Source organism: Equus caballus, chromosome 5 (genome assembly GCF_041296265.1).
Source record: "Equus caballus isolate H_3958 breed thoroughbred chromosome 5, TB-T2T, whole genome shotgun sequence".
NCBI classification, from domain to species: Eukaryota; Metazoa; Chordata; class Mammalia; order Perissodactyla; family Equidae; genus Equus; species Equus caballus.
In genome coordinates this window covers 80,116,146-80,133,161 of record NC_091688.1, presented here as the reverse complement: position 1 = coordinate 80,133,161, position 17,016 = coordinate 80,116,146, and the positions used below count along the sequence as shown (strand labels likewise).

At 41.5% G+C, this 17,016-nt stretch overlaps 1 protein-coding gene across 8 annotated transcripts in view; it reads left to right on the top strand.

The window, feature by feature from the left end:
* LRRC8B (leucine rich repeat containing 8 VRAC subunit B) overlaps nucleotides 1-5,343 on the top strand; it is a 66,303-nt gene extending 60,960 nt beyond the window's left edge. For all 8 annotated transcript variants that reach the window (XM_023641697.2, XM_070267338.1, XM_070267339.1 and 5 more), the window contains one exon: nucleotides 1,787-5,343. In XM_023641697.2, coding sequence (XP_023497465.2) covers nucleotides 1,787-2,059 — 273 coding nt within the window. In that variant the 3' untranslated portion in view covers nucleotides 2,060-5,343. The remainder of the gene's footprint in view (nucleotides 1-1,786) is intronic.
* Nucleotides 5,344-17,016: the final 11,673 nt, after the last annotated feature.

Here is a 17,016-nt window from a genome sequence, read left to right as displayed (position 1 = left end):
TGCTGCTATATCCTACCATGCACAGGACACCCCCACAAAAGGAATTATCCCACCCAGAATGTCAACAGTACCAAGGTTGAGAAACCCTGCATTAGACTGTGGTTCTTAAAGACCCATCTGTCTTGCTCAGCACTTTATCCCCAACACCTGGCTCAGAGCCTGGCATAAAAGAAGGCTCTCAGCACATGTTCAGTGACTACAGATAAGCCAAGCCTTCTCTCTTTTCAGCCAGTTTGCCTAAGTCATCGCTTAGGCTCCATAAGGCACTCTTGACCCTGAGTGCATTGTACGAGACTGATTATTTCCGCTACTTGTACTACTTCTGAGCTGCAGATGTCTCTGACTAGAAGGGGTTGCTTTAGAAAGGGGTTACATTTCTTCAGTCTCTCATCTCTCTGCCACATCTCTATATTGAAATCTACGTATGTACTGTTTTGTGTCTGCATTCTTGAGAAGGGAATGAAATAAAAGGGTAGATATTTTCCCTTTGCTTATACCTAGTAGTTGATGTAGTGATGAGCTATATTGAATGCTGGTCTTACTAACAGTGATAATTGGGTTTATTTTCAAGGACCCAGTACTGACTGAATGGGTGGGTGATGGAGGAGAGCAGAGTTTCCAACATAATGAGCATTTTTGAATGCAATTGGCCATGTTTTAGCTTGTATAGAGAATGTTTATCCTTTTGAGGAGGTAGTTCTGGATGGCCCTGGAAGTTTCAGTAGAGAGCGGGCTCAGTGGTGCTGCCCATCAGAGGAGCAGGCTGAGCTCCAGGGTACCCCTTTCATCCCTGTTTCTAACAAAGCCACGTCCTAAACCAAGGAACCTACATTGTTGTATAGTTGCCTAGATGCCCTGTCCTGGGCTGTATACATATGTGGAGTATTATAGCGTAGGGTGTGTGCAGTTGAGCTCTGCCTGGCCCAAACTCACCTCTCAGTGGCATGGTAAGGGTTGAGGGTGTTGTGCATGTTCAACTCTTGTCTGGATGTCTTTCACCAATAAACCTGTTTCATATATGCACTGTGGCTCCCTGAGAAATTCACATGCAACCCACCCACCAGATAGGGGAGCAGTTGAGTTGAGCAGCTCTAGAAGTTGACCTTACTGCAGGCTATTTATCATATTTAAAATTATTTCTCTGTGTTATATGATTTAATTGAAACTGCCAGAGAGCAAGAAGGGTAAATTCTTATGAGTGTGTTGGTAGAGGGGAATGAAATGTACATGTATATATTATCATATCTTCTTGTCTCTGTCAACTTTTTTTTTTTTTAGCAGAATAAAGTTTTCAGTCTACATTGTAAAATTCTAAGAAATAGCCTTGTGTCTGTTCTCAGGATGTTTTTAAGGATGTTGCTCATTACATGACACAGTAAACTCTTTATGAGGACTCTTGAGAGCAATTTATTTCTGATCTAGCACTCAAGAATAATTATGATTCTCTTGAGTTACTGGTTTGTTTTTCATCTTTGGGACAATGAGTATGTAACTGATTAGGTTTTCTTTGAGAATTGCTCATTAGAATGTTTAGAGCCAAATTTTTTCCCCACCCGTATATAGTAAGGGTTAGAAGTTCATGGTAGCCTCAATCCTGACTCCACGTCAGGATGTCCTCATTTTTCCTTTATCTTTTCCATCTTCCTAAAATTTATCATCATTGTTATATGTATCCCTGTAAACATCCAGAAATGTTTTTGGGAAAAGGTAGGGTTATAAATAAGTAAATGTCTTATCCTAGGCCAACAAAAACCAGTTTTACTGGCTTCTTTTTTTCCCTTTCCAGATTGAGATGCTACCAGATGGGCTGTTTCAGTGCAAAAAGCTGCAGTGTTTACTTTTGGGGAAAAATAGCCTGATGAGTTTGTCCCCTCACGTGGGTGAGCTGTCGAACCTTACTCATCTGGAGCTCATTGGTAATTACCTGGAAACACTTCCTCCTGAACTGGAAGGATGTCAGTCCCTAAAACGGAGCTGTCTGATTGTTGAGGAAAATTTGCTCGCTACTCTTCCTGTCCCTGTCACAGAACGTTTGCAGACGTGCTTAGATAAATGTTGACCTAAAGAGAAAATAATTTTCAAAAGTATGCCGCAGGGCTTTAAATGAGAACTAAAATTTCCTAAGTTATAAAGATGAAAAATGGGTAATAATTATGACTGACTATAAGCAAATGTCTTATTAAAGCAACTCGGTGTCTAGCCCTAAGTTAAACAGGGAAAAGTGTTGACGCGGAACGAAAGGTTTGTGAATAACTGATCGTTAATTTATTGAGATGTAAGAAGTACACTTTGAGGGTGAAATGGGGGACGTGAAATTATTGAATCTCTACCTTGCAGATTTTACCTTGAAGATTGGATCCTCTTTCTTCTCCCTCTCCCATCCCCGTGACTTATTTGCACACTTGTTTTAACTGACTTCCTGTTTTGATATTTATCGCCTAGACCATAAACTCATCCATATAAATCTCCTTGATGTATATTCCGCACTGTCTTTGATTTTATGTTCTTAAATGTTTTTAGGCAGGGTGCATTGTGCTTGGCAGTATTCCTTCTAGGCTTAATTTTTACTTCCTGTCCCAGCTTGCTTGAGTCTTCCTTCACCTGGTTTTCTCTTAACAACAGTGATGAACCCTGAGAAAGTGCCGGCCTTTGGCCTCTGCACAGAACAGGAGCAGAGTACTTAGGACATGTCACCCTCAGGGCATCCTGAAAACTAGCATATTCTCTACAGTTTCTTCCTGTGTATCATCAAAGCCTTTTTTATTTGCTAATAATTTTTATATTAAATGTAAAACATATAAATATTTTCTATTGTATAATCTTGGATTCAAAATCTGTGAGAATAATTTTGTAAGGTACAGAGAACACATGCATTTCTTTAAGAATTTACTATTAATATACTTGGTTTGGGCTGCTTATGATTTTCATATTTGAGTGCATTCTGCTCCAAAATGTTTTTGTACTCTGCAACTAATTACTTTTGGATAACAAAAGGCTTGTGTTTCACACCCTAAAATATTTGGGGGGTTTCCTTGTAAGAGGATGGCCGCATCATCTACCTCTCTCTTCCCTGGTTGCTGTGCTATTGTACGGGTACAATTCTTAATTACTTCAAAAACTGTGATGGAGGAGAGAGGGACAGATTTGGTTCTTTAAAACTGATTTTAAAACACTTCATAGAAATTAAGTAGGAGTTAAAGCAAAATACTTTTCTTCTCCATCTGCACGCCTCTAGATATGATTATAATATAAAACAGCCTCTATTCAGTGTTTAGGATGGGTTCTCAAAGCTCACAAAGAAGTAGATCCATTTAACTGAAATTCATCTCATGCCTTTGTCTAACTTTTCTGGAACATATTTTGCTCTTTTTTATAAAGAGCTTTGTGTTTGGCCTTTTATTATCATGCATATTGTAAAATGAATAAAATCAACTGACTCATTTTTGGGAAATGTGCATTTTTAATGTGTTTTTCTAATTGGTCTAGGCATTATGATGCCATCTCATTTGGGATGTAACTGAAGTAATCTATTAATTGCTCCTAGACAAAACTGGAAAATCTGTGGGTAAAGTACTGTAAACATAGAATTGTCGTGTGCAGTATGTTTTTCTTGCTTTGCCCATTGTAGAAAGATGAAAGGAAGTCTTTCAATTATAGCAAAATGTAGCTTCCCTCACCTGCCACACACCCCTGGACTGAAGCTCACAGAAGAAAATTGTTCGTGTCAAATGAAATTTCAATAATATTAGCTATAAAAAATATAAAACACCAAAAGCTGCCTAAGACATTATTGCTTATTCTGAATGAAAAGGAACAGTGTAAAAATGTTTTCTTACCAAAACTTGCCTTTAGTCAGAACATTCAAGTTCTCAGGGACCCAGGCATGACTGATGAAACTTTCTTCTAAGACTTCAGAAAACAGATTCTGACTATGTCTAGGGTTTTTTGTTATTTTCGTTTTTTTAAAATATGAGTTAATGGTCATTTTAATGTTTCACAATATACTATGTACTAATTCCAGTGTTGGATAGGATTATCTTAAATTTTGGACATGAATATAATACATGGAGAAGTGTCTAAATGTTTTTGGCCACATAATGAGCCATAATTTATATGAAAAATCCCACCCTCTTCTCTAAAGAATAGTTTTCAAAACAAATTTCAGATTTGCTACCATTCCCCTGACAAACTAGAACTTCTCCATGTCTAGTCACTGATTCTGTTCACCTGCAGAAGTCATTGGCTAAATCTTCCTTATCACCTCTCGAAATTTCTGGAAGCAAGTTACTATCAATAGTGAATATTGTAAGCTGCTTTCCAAACACTAGGGTATAGTTACTGATGCAAACTCTGTTCTTGATGCCATAGTTTTTAGATTTCTTTTGTATGTCGATGTTACACACCAGTGTTCACGTAGCTTTTGAAATAACGTGGCACTGATGCAATGAATTCTGAGAACACCACTTGACGTACGAAAATGTGTTGATGCCACCTTTACTGCATTGTTGGAGCAGACTTTCATTTTACAAGTATTCATATTTATTTAAGAGGATTGTAAATGAAGAAAATGAAGTCTGTCCAATTAATTGTGAGACTTTAGTTGGCACATGTCCAAGAATGTTTAGTGCATTTTCTAGAAAATAAATGTGGATGTTATTCAGAACAAAGTTGATGGCTTATGCTAGCAATGGCATTGGTTCATTTTATTTACATGCACACACACACACAGACACACACAAATGAGCTTGCATACACATAGAGACACACAAACCCCTCTGTATGCAAAATGTAACTTAGTTTTGGATATATTTAGTATTTTTTTCCAAAGTTGCGACAGGTAGGTTAATGCTACAATATGAATTCTTTTTTATTCATTACTTGTAATCATGGAGTGTTCTACTCTTAGTTGTAATATTTAAAAGAAAACTGAATGCTCACCCTTAGTCTGAGAGCCTAAGCAGTTTTGAGCATTCCTGGTAAGGTGTGGTATTCTTTTCCTAACCTATGTCAGAGTATATCTATGTGGCACATAGATACTGTGTTTTCATTCTTCATCCTCAATCTTGATTTTTTCCCCCCAGATGTCACCATATTTCACTGTCACTTAACAATATTTGTGTTAAACAGGGTAAATAGAGATCCTCAGGATCTTGGCGCTGTGGCATAGCTTCAATTTGTGTGCTCTGGTCTGCTGCCGTGAGTTATTGGCATAACATTATTGTTTGATAGTGAAAATATTTGTTTCTGTTCTTCAAATGTTTGATGATTCAAATTTTATATGTTTAATTAAAATATTGCATAATATTGATGGGTTCAGAAACCATTAAAATAATCAAACAATTATTCTGTGGATTTATAGCTTTATTTCCTTGTATTGGCAATAAAATACTCTTTCCATATTTACATTCTCTTAGCATCATCCTATCCACATAAAGTATTGTTTTCCTTCTCCCCTCTCCCACCTCCTTAAATTTGATCAGCACTTGCATAGAAACAGAATATATTTGTGCCAGGGAACTTCCAGTGATTCTGTAGCAGGTATTTATTTGGAGAGAAGCCAGGCCTTATAATTATGCCTAATTGAGTTGTTCTACCTTACCCATCCCTGCAATATGCAGAGCTGATCCAGTGATCCCTCAACCCTACCAAAAGCATGAGACTATAACTGTAAGTCCACTTTGTTTTCAGTAACTGTATATTGTATCAGAATCTATGTTTATTTCTTTCTGGAAACAAGAGGAAGGCTGGTGGGAGAGGGTAGGAGTTATTTTGCATCCTGGTTTGAATTATGAAGACATTATATACATGAAATGATATAAACTAATAACTGTTGCAAAATGCCCTGGATATAATTATTTCTTATCTTCAGTTGGCTATGAATGGCTGAAGCAGTAAAAAACAGTGCAGTCCTCTTTAATTGGTTTCTTCCTGTTTCTAGCCCATCACTTATATATCCCCTGGGAACTGTCTACTAAGTACCTTTGTTAATGGACTACATTCTCTACAACTTTTTTTTTTTATATGAACAGTTTCATCAACACTAAAGCATTAACATAGAATATATGAGCCAAAGCACTGAATTTGAGATGGCTTCCAGTTGAAGTTAATTCATATTTAAGTTTTACATTTGATTTGTATACTACACAACTGTTGAGAAAAACAGTGGTGAATGGCTCCAGCATGTTATATATTATCTCTAACAGAGGTGGTGGCATTTAAAAAATACAAAGGGGCAGAGAATTAGAATGGATGTGTTTGTGTATATATGTGTTGTGTATAAACCTAAACATTTATGTTTAAATACTTTTAAAACTCTTCAGATGTTTCACACTCAGTGAAATAATGGGCCAATCTTGAGTCGAGACATTTTCCTTTGTTTTAGCTTCAGCGAAGCTTACAGCGAAGGCTAGCATTTGTTATTCAATCTTTGTCACATATTTTGAAACATGTACATAATCAATTTTTGCTTCCGGTAAAGAATTATTAGAAAATGTAAGATTTTGTCATGAGTTGAACGTTTTTGGCTCTCAGGTTTACCATGTAAATCTGTATTTTGGTGGTAAATCCCTTTGCCTGAGATTCAGTAGTTTTTGATAAACTTTACTGTTTTTAAAGTAACTTTGGTATAAAATAAAGATTCAGCTTTTATAATAAATGGCAAATCAAAACAGGTAAATGTTGGAAGAAGTTGACTGTACTGTTTGTTATCTGTGTACACCTATCAGTTCCCAACAATGATTCCTCCCTTCGTTGTCCCGCGCTTCCCTGTGCAGGGTACTCTTATATTATTTCCCAAATGATAGAGTTTAGATTTATCCATGAACCTCATAACAGTACTATGAGTGTTCAAAATACGCTGCAATGGTCACAAAATAGCAAGCTCCTGAAAAGAACTGAATTGATCCTAGAATGCACTGGGGCGGAGACTGGGGGGTGAAATCTGTTACCTTCCTAGGGTGTCCATCTTTCTAGTCGTGTTCATCCTCGGGACCAATGTTCACAAACCAACCCATCTCTCTCCCTCTCTTCTTCTTGGCTCCCATTTCCCCATTTACTGTTAGTTTAGCACTAATGCTGAATAGTGGACCAGATAAATAAAATGTAAAGAACTGCAAGACAGGAAATTTTGAGGTTTAATAAAGAGAGAAAAAGTGGAATTATTGGGTAAAATAGGCACATGATAGTTTGTTCTTTCGGACAGAAGACTTTCTCTTGCTCTCTCTCAAACACACACACACAGAGTTTCAGGAACACATCAGAAAGCTGATACCCAGAACTTTCTTCTGCTGAAGGACAGAATTTGATATATACAGAACCAGATTATGGAGGAAAGCTCTGCTGAAACCAGATGGCCGTGTTTTTCCCTGGAAATGTGGTGCTTCAAGAAAGGCTTTCGCCCTCCTCTACGTGCCTTAGGAATGGGAAATTTATTGAGGAAAGGAAGCCAGAGCCTGACTTCAGGCCTTAGCAGCCTTTCAGGGTCTGCTAGGTGCTTTGGGATGCTGGTGTCCTGTGCCAGCGGCCTACAGGGTGATGACATGCCCCATGAGCATGGTAATAAGTGTCGCCTCATGTTCCTCAGCACTCACTTGCATGTCACAAAATGGCTTTTCAAACATGCAGTGAAGGGCCCTACTGCAGGAGAGAGGCGGCATGGGGCTGCTGAGGGCACGTTCCATCCTTCCGAGCTGTGGCTTTGGTTTGGGTTTCTGCCCTCTTCTCTGGATTCTCTGAAATCCAGGTTCCTAGCCTGTATTCTCTATCCCTCTCATCACTGGGATCTAGAGAAAAGTAGTTTTTCCAAAGGCGCAAAGGCAGGCCTTGAACTCAAGCCCCGTATTTATGGAAGAATGTATATCAATATGCCAAAGAAGGATCAGAAAAGAGTTTTTAACATGCATAGTCTTTTTTAAAAATACAAGTCTCTCTTCAGCCTGTGTTGCCTCATCATCCTCTAGAGTCATAAGTCCTGCCTCCTAAATGCCGATGATTCTATAAAACTGCCTGTGTGTTACTGAGAAGCTTTTCAAATTATTTCTTGCAATAAATACCTTAAATTTTGTGTGCCGTTTTACGCATGCCTAATGTGTGTTCCTTTGGGGCTTAGCGCACATTATTTTTTACTCTCTGCCTCCCTCTGCTGCTGAGAAGAGAATAAATCAAATACAAGCTTGCTCAGCCTCTATTTCCTCCCCTTTTATTCAGTTTCTCCTTGTAGGCCCCAAGGTAAGATCTTGAGAATTGTCACCCTCACTCAATCTCAGTGACTCTATCTCAAATGAGATGCATTTGGAAAGCCCTGTGCAGTGCCTGGCACCAGGACCAGCCCAAACATGTGGGTGCCCCGGGCAGGTAAGAATTCGGCACCCCTTTAAAAAAACATGCTTTGACTATTCAATATGCATTTGGTAGAGATGGGAGAACTGGTTTTCTATTAGTAAAAATAGGAACCTTTACATCAGCTGTCTAATTATTTCCTTCTCCAAAAACAAAACTCTCACAAGAGTGAGGTAGAGCTTACAGATGATTGACAGACGGGGGTAGTGGGAGCTGTGGGGCGAATGAGAGTTCTCACAGCTCACAGTGTTTCTGTCAAACATCCCCAGTAGACAACCTCTTTTCCCCAGCCTGTCAGCTGCTGGATCTCCCTTTTTTTTTTTTTTTTTTTTTAACCCCTTCCAAGTGCCCTACTCTCTTGGCCCACACCCTCTCCCTTCCCAGATCTCACTCCCACCCCCTCCAATCTCTCTCTGGCCGTGCTGTTGAGTGTCCTAACCGCATACTCCAAGCTTACGTATGCTCACCCAGCACTAAATCCCATCTTGGAGAGTATTAAATCCCCAGCATACCAAGGGCGATGTTTTAGTTTGCACTTGCCCAGATAAATATCTTTCAGTTATCAAGATTCTCCCTTCCTAGAAGGTGGTTTCCTATCACAATTTCAAATTCCAAATAAGAGACTTATTAAGTGTGCTGAATGGGAGTAGGACCAATTTGCATTTGTTAGGCTGGTAACCTAAGGAATTGCATGTGGAAAGCTGAGTTAACTGGTCCCCTATTCCCACTTATTCCAGGGACATTTGGTGTTTCTTGTAAATTAGTACCCCAGGCAAATGTTTAAACATAGGGGGAACCAGATGCCACCTGTGTGAAGGGATTTCCTTCTAGTCTTTCCTGAACTGGATTTGGATTCACATGCTTGTCGTATTGCCTCTGTAGTACTTCCTAGAGAAACTACTCAGATCATTATGGGGAGAAAAGAGCAGTTCTGTCACCCTTTTCCTAATAGACTGAGCCAGTCTCAGGGAATTGCTCTGTGAAAAGAGAAAGCCTGAGGAAGTAGGAAAGTGAAGGAGAATTGATTCTGTCTGCCTTTCATTGATTAAGAGGCCTGAGGAAAATTCGCTGGACTTGTAATTCCTAGCCAGAACAATACATCACAAACCTCGTTAATGGCTTCAAATTAATTTCATTTCACCTGTGCTCCTTCAGCTTGGAGTCCGTCACCACAGGGGAAATAACATAGTGGAGTACAGCAGTAATGTTATGTAGCATCTGCTACATGCCAGGTGCTCTGCTAGCTTCTTTCTGTGCTGTCTCAGTCCATCCAACAATCTTATCTGATGTGTTATTCCCATTTTACAGGTGAGAAAACAAACTTAAAATTATAACTTTCCCAGGGTCTCATGGCTGTTCAGAAGAGAAATCATATTCACCCTACAGATTTGCAAAGCCTGTTTCTACAGAGGTTTAGGAAAACAGCACTTAATGTGAGCACTTCCTCCTCTCTCTCACCCACCCTAGTGTTTGAAGACTCACAGATCACGCTGTAGCTTTTAGAACTCGCTGGTCTCTTCCTGTCCGCTTTAAGGCCGGTTCTTCCTCCTGCCCCATATCCGAGTTTGTCTTCTGAGCCAATGAGTCACTTCCTATCCATTGTATTTTCCCTCTCATCCCCTAATGTAATTCTGGAATTGCAGAACTTTCCAACTGGACAGAACCATAGAGACTTCTCTGAAGAGGAAAGTCTAAGTGGCTTGTTCAAGATCACAAACCCTCTGAGGGAGAAGGCACCTCAGTTTGTGCATTCTCCCATTGAGTGTTCTTTTCACTTTTCTGGGCTGGCGCTAGAAGCACATATTCTATTTAACCTAAGCCTAGTGGAAGGGCTAAGACTAGCACCCAGGCCTCCTCCCTGACTCCAGGTCCTGTGCATTCTCTAACAAGCTGCATTCATTTGGGTTACATCCTGCAGCTTAATAACAACCCCTTCCTGTGTGCAGTGCAGTACTGGGCCCAAAGCGCTTCAGGCTCCTGTCCCCATTTCACTGATAAAAAAAACTAGGCTCAGAAAGAGCCATCTTCAATAGTTACCATCACTGAGATTTACTAAAGCATCTGCCATAGACTTTATAAACGTCACAAATGCTTAAAACATGTTAAGGTCGGCATTATCTCCATTTTAGAGAAAAAGAAATAGGTCCAGACAGGTTAAATGACATACTAGGTTATGCATTAGATTATATAGCTAGTGTGTGGTTTTGAATGGGAGACTCTGTAGCACCAAATCTCTGCTTTTTGTATAGTGCACACTGCCAAGATCACATGGCAAGTAAGTGATGGGGTTGTGAGCCCAGCCTAGGATTTCAACATCTAATCCATTATTCTGTCCTTTATAATGTGCAGACTCTGAATATTCTGGAAAGGGGTTGATAGACATGCAGACACACATATACACAAACACACAGTTTTAAACACCCTTTAGTATAAATATAATTTTATCCAAAGGACTAACATATTTTTAAACTTTATGGTTGTTTTTGAAAATGCACAGTTTTTAATGTCCTGACCTAAACTATGAGCCCATTTGCTCTCATTAGAAGAATGGAATGCCATCCTGAATTCCGGACCCTATGGGAGATGTTGGATAAAGACCTCTTCCGATAAAAAAGAGTTGTTACCATTTTGGGTTTTGTTTCAAGGTGCAGACGAGGCTTGCAGCCGGTTTGGGTTTTACTACAGAATTGCAGTTGCAGTTTAACTCCCTGAGAGTCCTGATTTATTATAAGGAAATGTTGGCAGATATTTTAGACTTGCAAAATGACTACCAATCACCGTTCAGGCTAAATTTGTGCTAAATTTGTTCTGCTGATTTAGATGTTTGGAGAGTGAGGAGGAGGAACGGGTTATGCTGTCCTTATTGAATTCATGCTGTGCTCCAGATAAGAAGCTATGTTCCTTACCCCAGGCTGATGGGGTGTCCCTCCCTGGCTTTGCCTTTTGGCTGAACACAATAAACTTGGAGAATGCCTTAACCCAAGCTCTAAGAACCCACTCCTGAAGCACTGGTTCACCTGGCATTTCCCCTTGGATTCTTCAAGATGCCTGCCCCTTAAGGCAAGTGGCACGTCAGGCCCACTGTGTGTCACCTAGATCAGCTATCTCTGAGGTCCATTCCCACAGTGGGACTGCAGCTTTCAGATGTCCTCCCACTCCCTCCACGGAGCTCTGCTAAGGAAGGGAAGATGACTTACCAGGTGACTTCGCACAATCATATTGGTGGCTTTTTATATTCTTCTAAAAGATGAAAGAAATTGTCCTTTCTCCCTTTTTCTTTCTTTTTCTTTTAAGGAAGATTAGCCCTGAGCCAACATCCGTGCCCATCTTCCTCTACCTTATATGTGGGATGCCGCCGCATCATGGCTTGATACGCAGTGCATGGGTCAGTGCCTGGGATCCAAACCTGCAAACCCCAGGCCACCAAAGCAGGGCACGTGAACTCAACCACTACACCACTGGGCTGGCCCCTCCCTTTTTCTTGCTGGTAGTCTAATTCCTCCAGTTCAGAAAACCCAGTTCAGTGCCCACAGAGAACTTTTTTCAAGGCTGGAAATGAGCCAAAAGGGTTGGGTGCTGCCTCAGTCAGCAGAGGATCTGGCTGACTCCATGACTAGATGGGCTGCCCAAGTTAACACGCTTCTCCGGGTAAGCTGTGGCTCAGCGAATTTGGTGGTGTTGAGGATGCCGGAGGCCGTGTGACTTCTGGGATTCGGCATCGGCCTTCATGCTGCTGCCATTTCCAGTGTGATCTGCATGTGTCACTGTGCTCAGGGTCCCAGCCTAACTGGGCCTAAGGAGAGAGTAGGCCTAGATGTTCCCTTGGGTGCCTTCCAACTCCGATATTCTGATGCACATAAAATGCTCAGTGAGGGAGAAGTGTTGGTCAGGGTTAATAAGTAATTTTCTTAAGAGCTTGAGCGTGTCATACATTTATTTTTCAGGCTTTGAAATGACTCACTTTTATGTCATATGAACAAGACTTTTATTCACTAAAGAACCTGAAGCGTAATCGCAAGCGAAGGAGGATGGCATTATTTTAAAGGGCCGTTCTGCCGTGCCTCCACATCAGGAGAGCCAGGTGTACAGTGAAGAGCGGCTATCTAGGGCAGGGCAGATAGGAACGCTCCCAGGAAGGCCTCCTTCATGCTCAGGTTGCAGTTTCCAGTAAGGAGAAATGTCCTGAGGTTGCTCAGGTAAAAAGGTGACCTGTGAGATCCTCAGCCCTCTCGGGCTTTAACACCAAAGCTTGAAATCTGAGGCTGATCCTTCACCGCTGATGTCCAGCCCAGAGTCTGACCCAGGGCCAGTGGAGTTGTCCCTCCAAGTTGTCAGTTCTCAGGTTTCTGTTCCATGGGGATCGAGGCCTAAGAGTCCAGTCAGCTAACAGGCTCCCAGTTGGAGAGACACACCTCCAGGCTTGGGTGCACTGAGAGATGTCAACTCCTCCCTGCATTTAGGGTGCAGTCTCAACTGGGTGCCAGCTCCAAGGGCAGACTGTGTGCCCCTCAGGCTCCCCTGACCCATGGAGGGCTGTCCTGGAGGTATGTGCTTTATACCTCTTCTCTACTCTGGTGCCCCGCTCAGGACTGCTGCAGGCCTAGACTTGGGCTCTGCTGTGTCTAGAAGAGAAAGCAAGATGGGTGTCCTAGACAGAGCCAAACTGCCAGCTGGCTGCCGGGAAGGCCTCCGCTCCACTGTGGGTTGGAGTCCTAGCTCTACCAGTAACACTTGAGTAACTTCTCTCTGAGCCTCAGTTTCCTTTTCTATAAAATGTAAAGCCTATTCTATAAATATTGAGTGCCTGCTCCTACTCAGGTGCTGCCTTAGGTTTTGAGGATACATTGGGATCTGTGGGAACAAACCAGGCCTCTGCCCTCATGGAGACAAACCTCACACAGTCAGGAGCATTCCATGAGATTCTGTAAAATGCTTAGCATCCTGTCTGATGCTGTTGGGTGCTGGCTACCTGTTAACTGTAATGAGTTTTCCTCTAAAGATGGTAGAAAATCTTAAAACTTACCCTTTCCCACCTTAGTCTTTGCACATGTATTTCTCTCTGCCTAGAAGCCTCTTCCTTGCTCCCTTTGCCCAGTTAACTCCTGATCATCCAGTTCCTAGGTGAATGGTCACTTCCTCAGGGTAGCACCTCCCTGACCAGGTCCACATTTAGGTTCTCCTATTGTGCGTTCTCATGGCAACTGGCACTCTACTTTGAGGTGTCCATTGCTTTGGTAACTATTACTTGTTTAATGTCTGTGCTCCTAACTAGACTGTAAACGTGGTGTGGACAGCATCCATGTCTGCCTGAAGTCTTGGCTCCCGGCTTTGAGATTCTCCATAAATATCTGACCATGCAACTGGCTGACCATGTGAAGGGGATGTTCCCCTCCAAATGAGAAAAGCACAGTGGACCAGAAAAAGGAGAATCTGGCCCATCAGGAGTACATGGGCTCTTTATTTCCTCTCTCCTAACATGTAGAAGAGGGACAGCCAAGAGGTGGTTGAAAACACAGGCCAGGCCCTGGGCAGCACCCACACCTCCGTGGAAGAATCAAGTAGCCAAGTCACAGTGCAAAGGATGACATGTTGGGTTTCCCATTATTAACCAGCCTTTATCCATCACCACCAGGGCACTGCTGAGAACAGGGCAGTCAGTCTTCTTTGAGACCATATACCACAGTGACTCTCTTGTCTGTTCTCCTGCAGCCAGGCAAGTGTGACTTACAGAAAGAGGTCTTGTTTCTTGTAACTGTAGATAGAAGAAGCTTGAAAACATGAAATACAATGCTACATCACTGGTATGATGTCAGTGGCAAAAAGCTAACCATGTTGACTTTTCTCTCTGTCACCTGGTATGAAAGATGCCCCTAGCCTTAGTACCCTAAGAAAGAGACCTCGGCAAATGCAGTCATTTACATGCGACTCACTGGAAAGCTTAATGTTCTTGCCCTTTTGTGCCCTGTGGGATTTCACAAAGCAGCAATGTGACATGACCCCAGTGGTTTACTTTTGGCCAGAATCCAAATCCTCCGGGCAGTGCTGAACTTCCCACGTACATTCCTGCAAGCCCACCATATGGAACTGCATGGCCATCCTCTGTGCCAGACTTTCCAAACCTCCACGCCTTTGCCCATGCTTTTCTCTCAACAGAAGTCCCTTCCTTCCATATAAATAGAAAGATATCTATCCATCATCTCTCTAATATCAAACCTCAATTCATTCTTCAAGACTAAGATGAAGTATCATTTGTTTCTAGCACCTTCTCTGACCACCTTCCTTCCCCCAAGTCGGAGTTAGGTGCTTGTATTCCTAACCCTTATAACAATGTAGTGAGGTTATTTATAGATTTCCTCCTCACTAAATTGATGACAGAATCCAAATCTTGTTCATCTTCTTATCCCCTTCAACTGGTATAGTGCCTCTCATATTATAGGTACAGAATAAATCAAAGACAGAAAGCCAGGCATTGGCAAACTGTGTCCTGAAGCCAGTGGGTCAGCCAGAATACCACAGGGCAAGTGTATGTGCCAGAAACTACTAGCGGGTACTTTTGTGGACAGCCTGTTAAAACAATGAGAAGTCATTGAAGTTTTGTGGGCAAGGAAATGGCATGAGGAAGTAGAACTTTGGGTACATTATTCGAGGGTGTAATGGTGCGTATGATAAGGTTAAAAGATGAAACTCTTATGCCCATTCTACAGAAGAGAAAACTGAGGCTAGAGGAAGTTGAATGTTTTAACAAAACTCACAAAGCTAGTAAGCAAAGAACTCTGGTTTAGAATCCGGATCTGATTTCAGAGTTTGTGCTCTTGGATACTAGGCAACAACTCAACCAAATCTGCAAACATCACCTTGAACTAGGGTCCTTTAGGTCTTCAAGAAATGCTCTCCCAGCTGTGTTAAGTTTGACTCCAGAATCTCACTAACCCTCTCTGGGCCCACTTTGGTTTCCTCTTCAATAAAATGAGGAACATTTAGATAGCCAGTTTTAGGTTCTGAGATGCGATGATTCTCTGTAGGATACAAATGGACTTCCTAACCTGGCAATCAGCTCAACCAAAACACCCTAAAAACTTTTTCACAGGTTGCAGTCATGACTCCAAAACTCAACAAAAGCTGTGAAATCCTATCTTAGAGATCTAATCATTCTTCCCAAATGGGCATTTAAAATATGCTCAGGCATATTTTAAGTATAACTGTTGAACTCACAGAAAATATCTGTTTATCTGGAGAGTCATTCTTAAGTCACAGCAGCTTCCATGGCCTTAGGGCCTTTATTCAACCTGTAATTCTGTATCATAAAGTTGAGCATTGTATTACCCAAACCTGTAGCACCCCACCCCATTGCATAAGTCTCAGTCAGACATACGTGCAATTCTCTGACTTCAGGCTCAATTTTAGGGTAGAACGCATCGGAAAATGTTTGTGTGGTTCAGAATGAACTCTGAAAAGTTCCCACCCAAACCACTGAATAACATCCTGTTGTTTTCATCAAATCTATGCAGTAAGTCCTTTGATTTTGCTTTCATTTGGAGTGCTCTGGCCGATGCCATTTTTCTGAAACATTCAGAACAAGATACAATCTTATTATGGTCAGCTACATAGAGTGGACCTTTCAGAGCATAAAGAAACATCTGTCCTCCATCTGTGGGGCCTAAAAAATAGGACTTTCAATAGAGTACATTGTAGGACACTAGGGCTTTTAGAGGACAAGAAATCCATTTTTGACTAAAATCTCAATAAATGTCTACCAGAATATTTTCATCTTACAAAGCCCACCAGAGCGGAGGGTTTAATAAGAACATAATCTCTAGGTTCAGCCAGACCTGGTTCAAATATTTGTTCTGTCACGTACTAGCTGTGTGATCTTGGAAAGTGACTTAGCCCTGGAAATTGTAGGCTTTCTCAGGGCTGTAAAATAGTGAGAATAATAGTACCTACTCTGGGAGATAATGTTTTCAAAAAGACTGGCACATAGTGGAGCACTAAATAGACATCGATTGTTCCTGCTTTGCTGTTGCTGTTGTTAATACCAGGAGCAGAATGGCCTGATTCCTGATGCAGCTGAAAGAACACAGGATTTGGGATTAGAAGATCTGAATTTGCCCTCCACCGCTGCCACTTGCTAGCTGTGTGACCTTGGGGAAATCGCTGACTCCTTCTCATCTCAGCTTCCTCATCTGTAAAATAGGGAAAATAAAAATAGCTAATGCACCGATAACAACAATGAGGTGCAAATGAGGTGATTCGTGTGAACTTACTTTGCCAACTGGTAAGCTCTGTATGCATGCGTTATTTTGTTATTGTTAGTGTGAAGGGCTGAATGTTTGTGTCCCCCTCGAAATGCATATGTTGAAAACCTAATCCCCAACATGATGGTATTAGGAAGTGAGTCCTTAGGTGAGGTCATGAGGATGGAGCACCCATGAGGGGATCTGTATCCTTATAAGAAGAGAAAGAGTCTACAGCTCTCCCTCTCTCTCTGTCTTGTGATGGCAAGAAGTCAGCCGTCTGTCTACAAGCCAGGAAGAAGGCCCTTACCAAGAATCGAATCAGCCGACACCTTGTTCTTGGACTTCCAGCCTCCAGAACTGTGAGAAATAAATCTCCGTTGTTTAAACCATCCAGTCTGTGGTGCTTTGTTATAGCAGCCCGAGCTGACTAAGACAATTATAC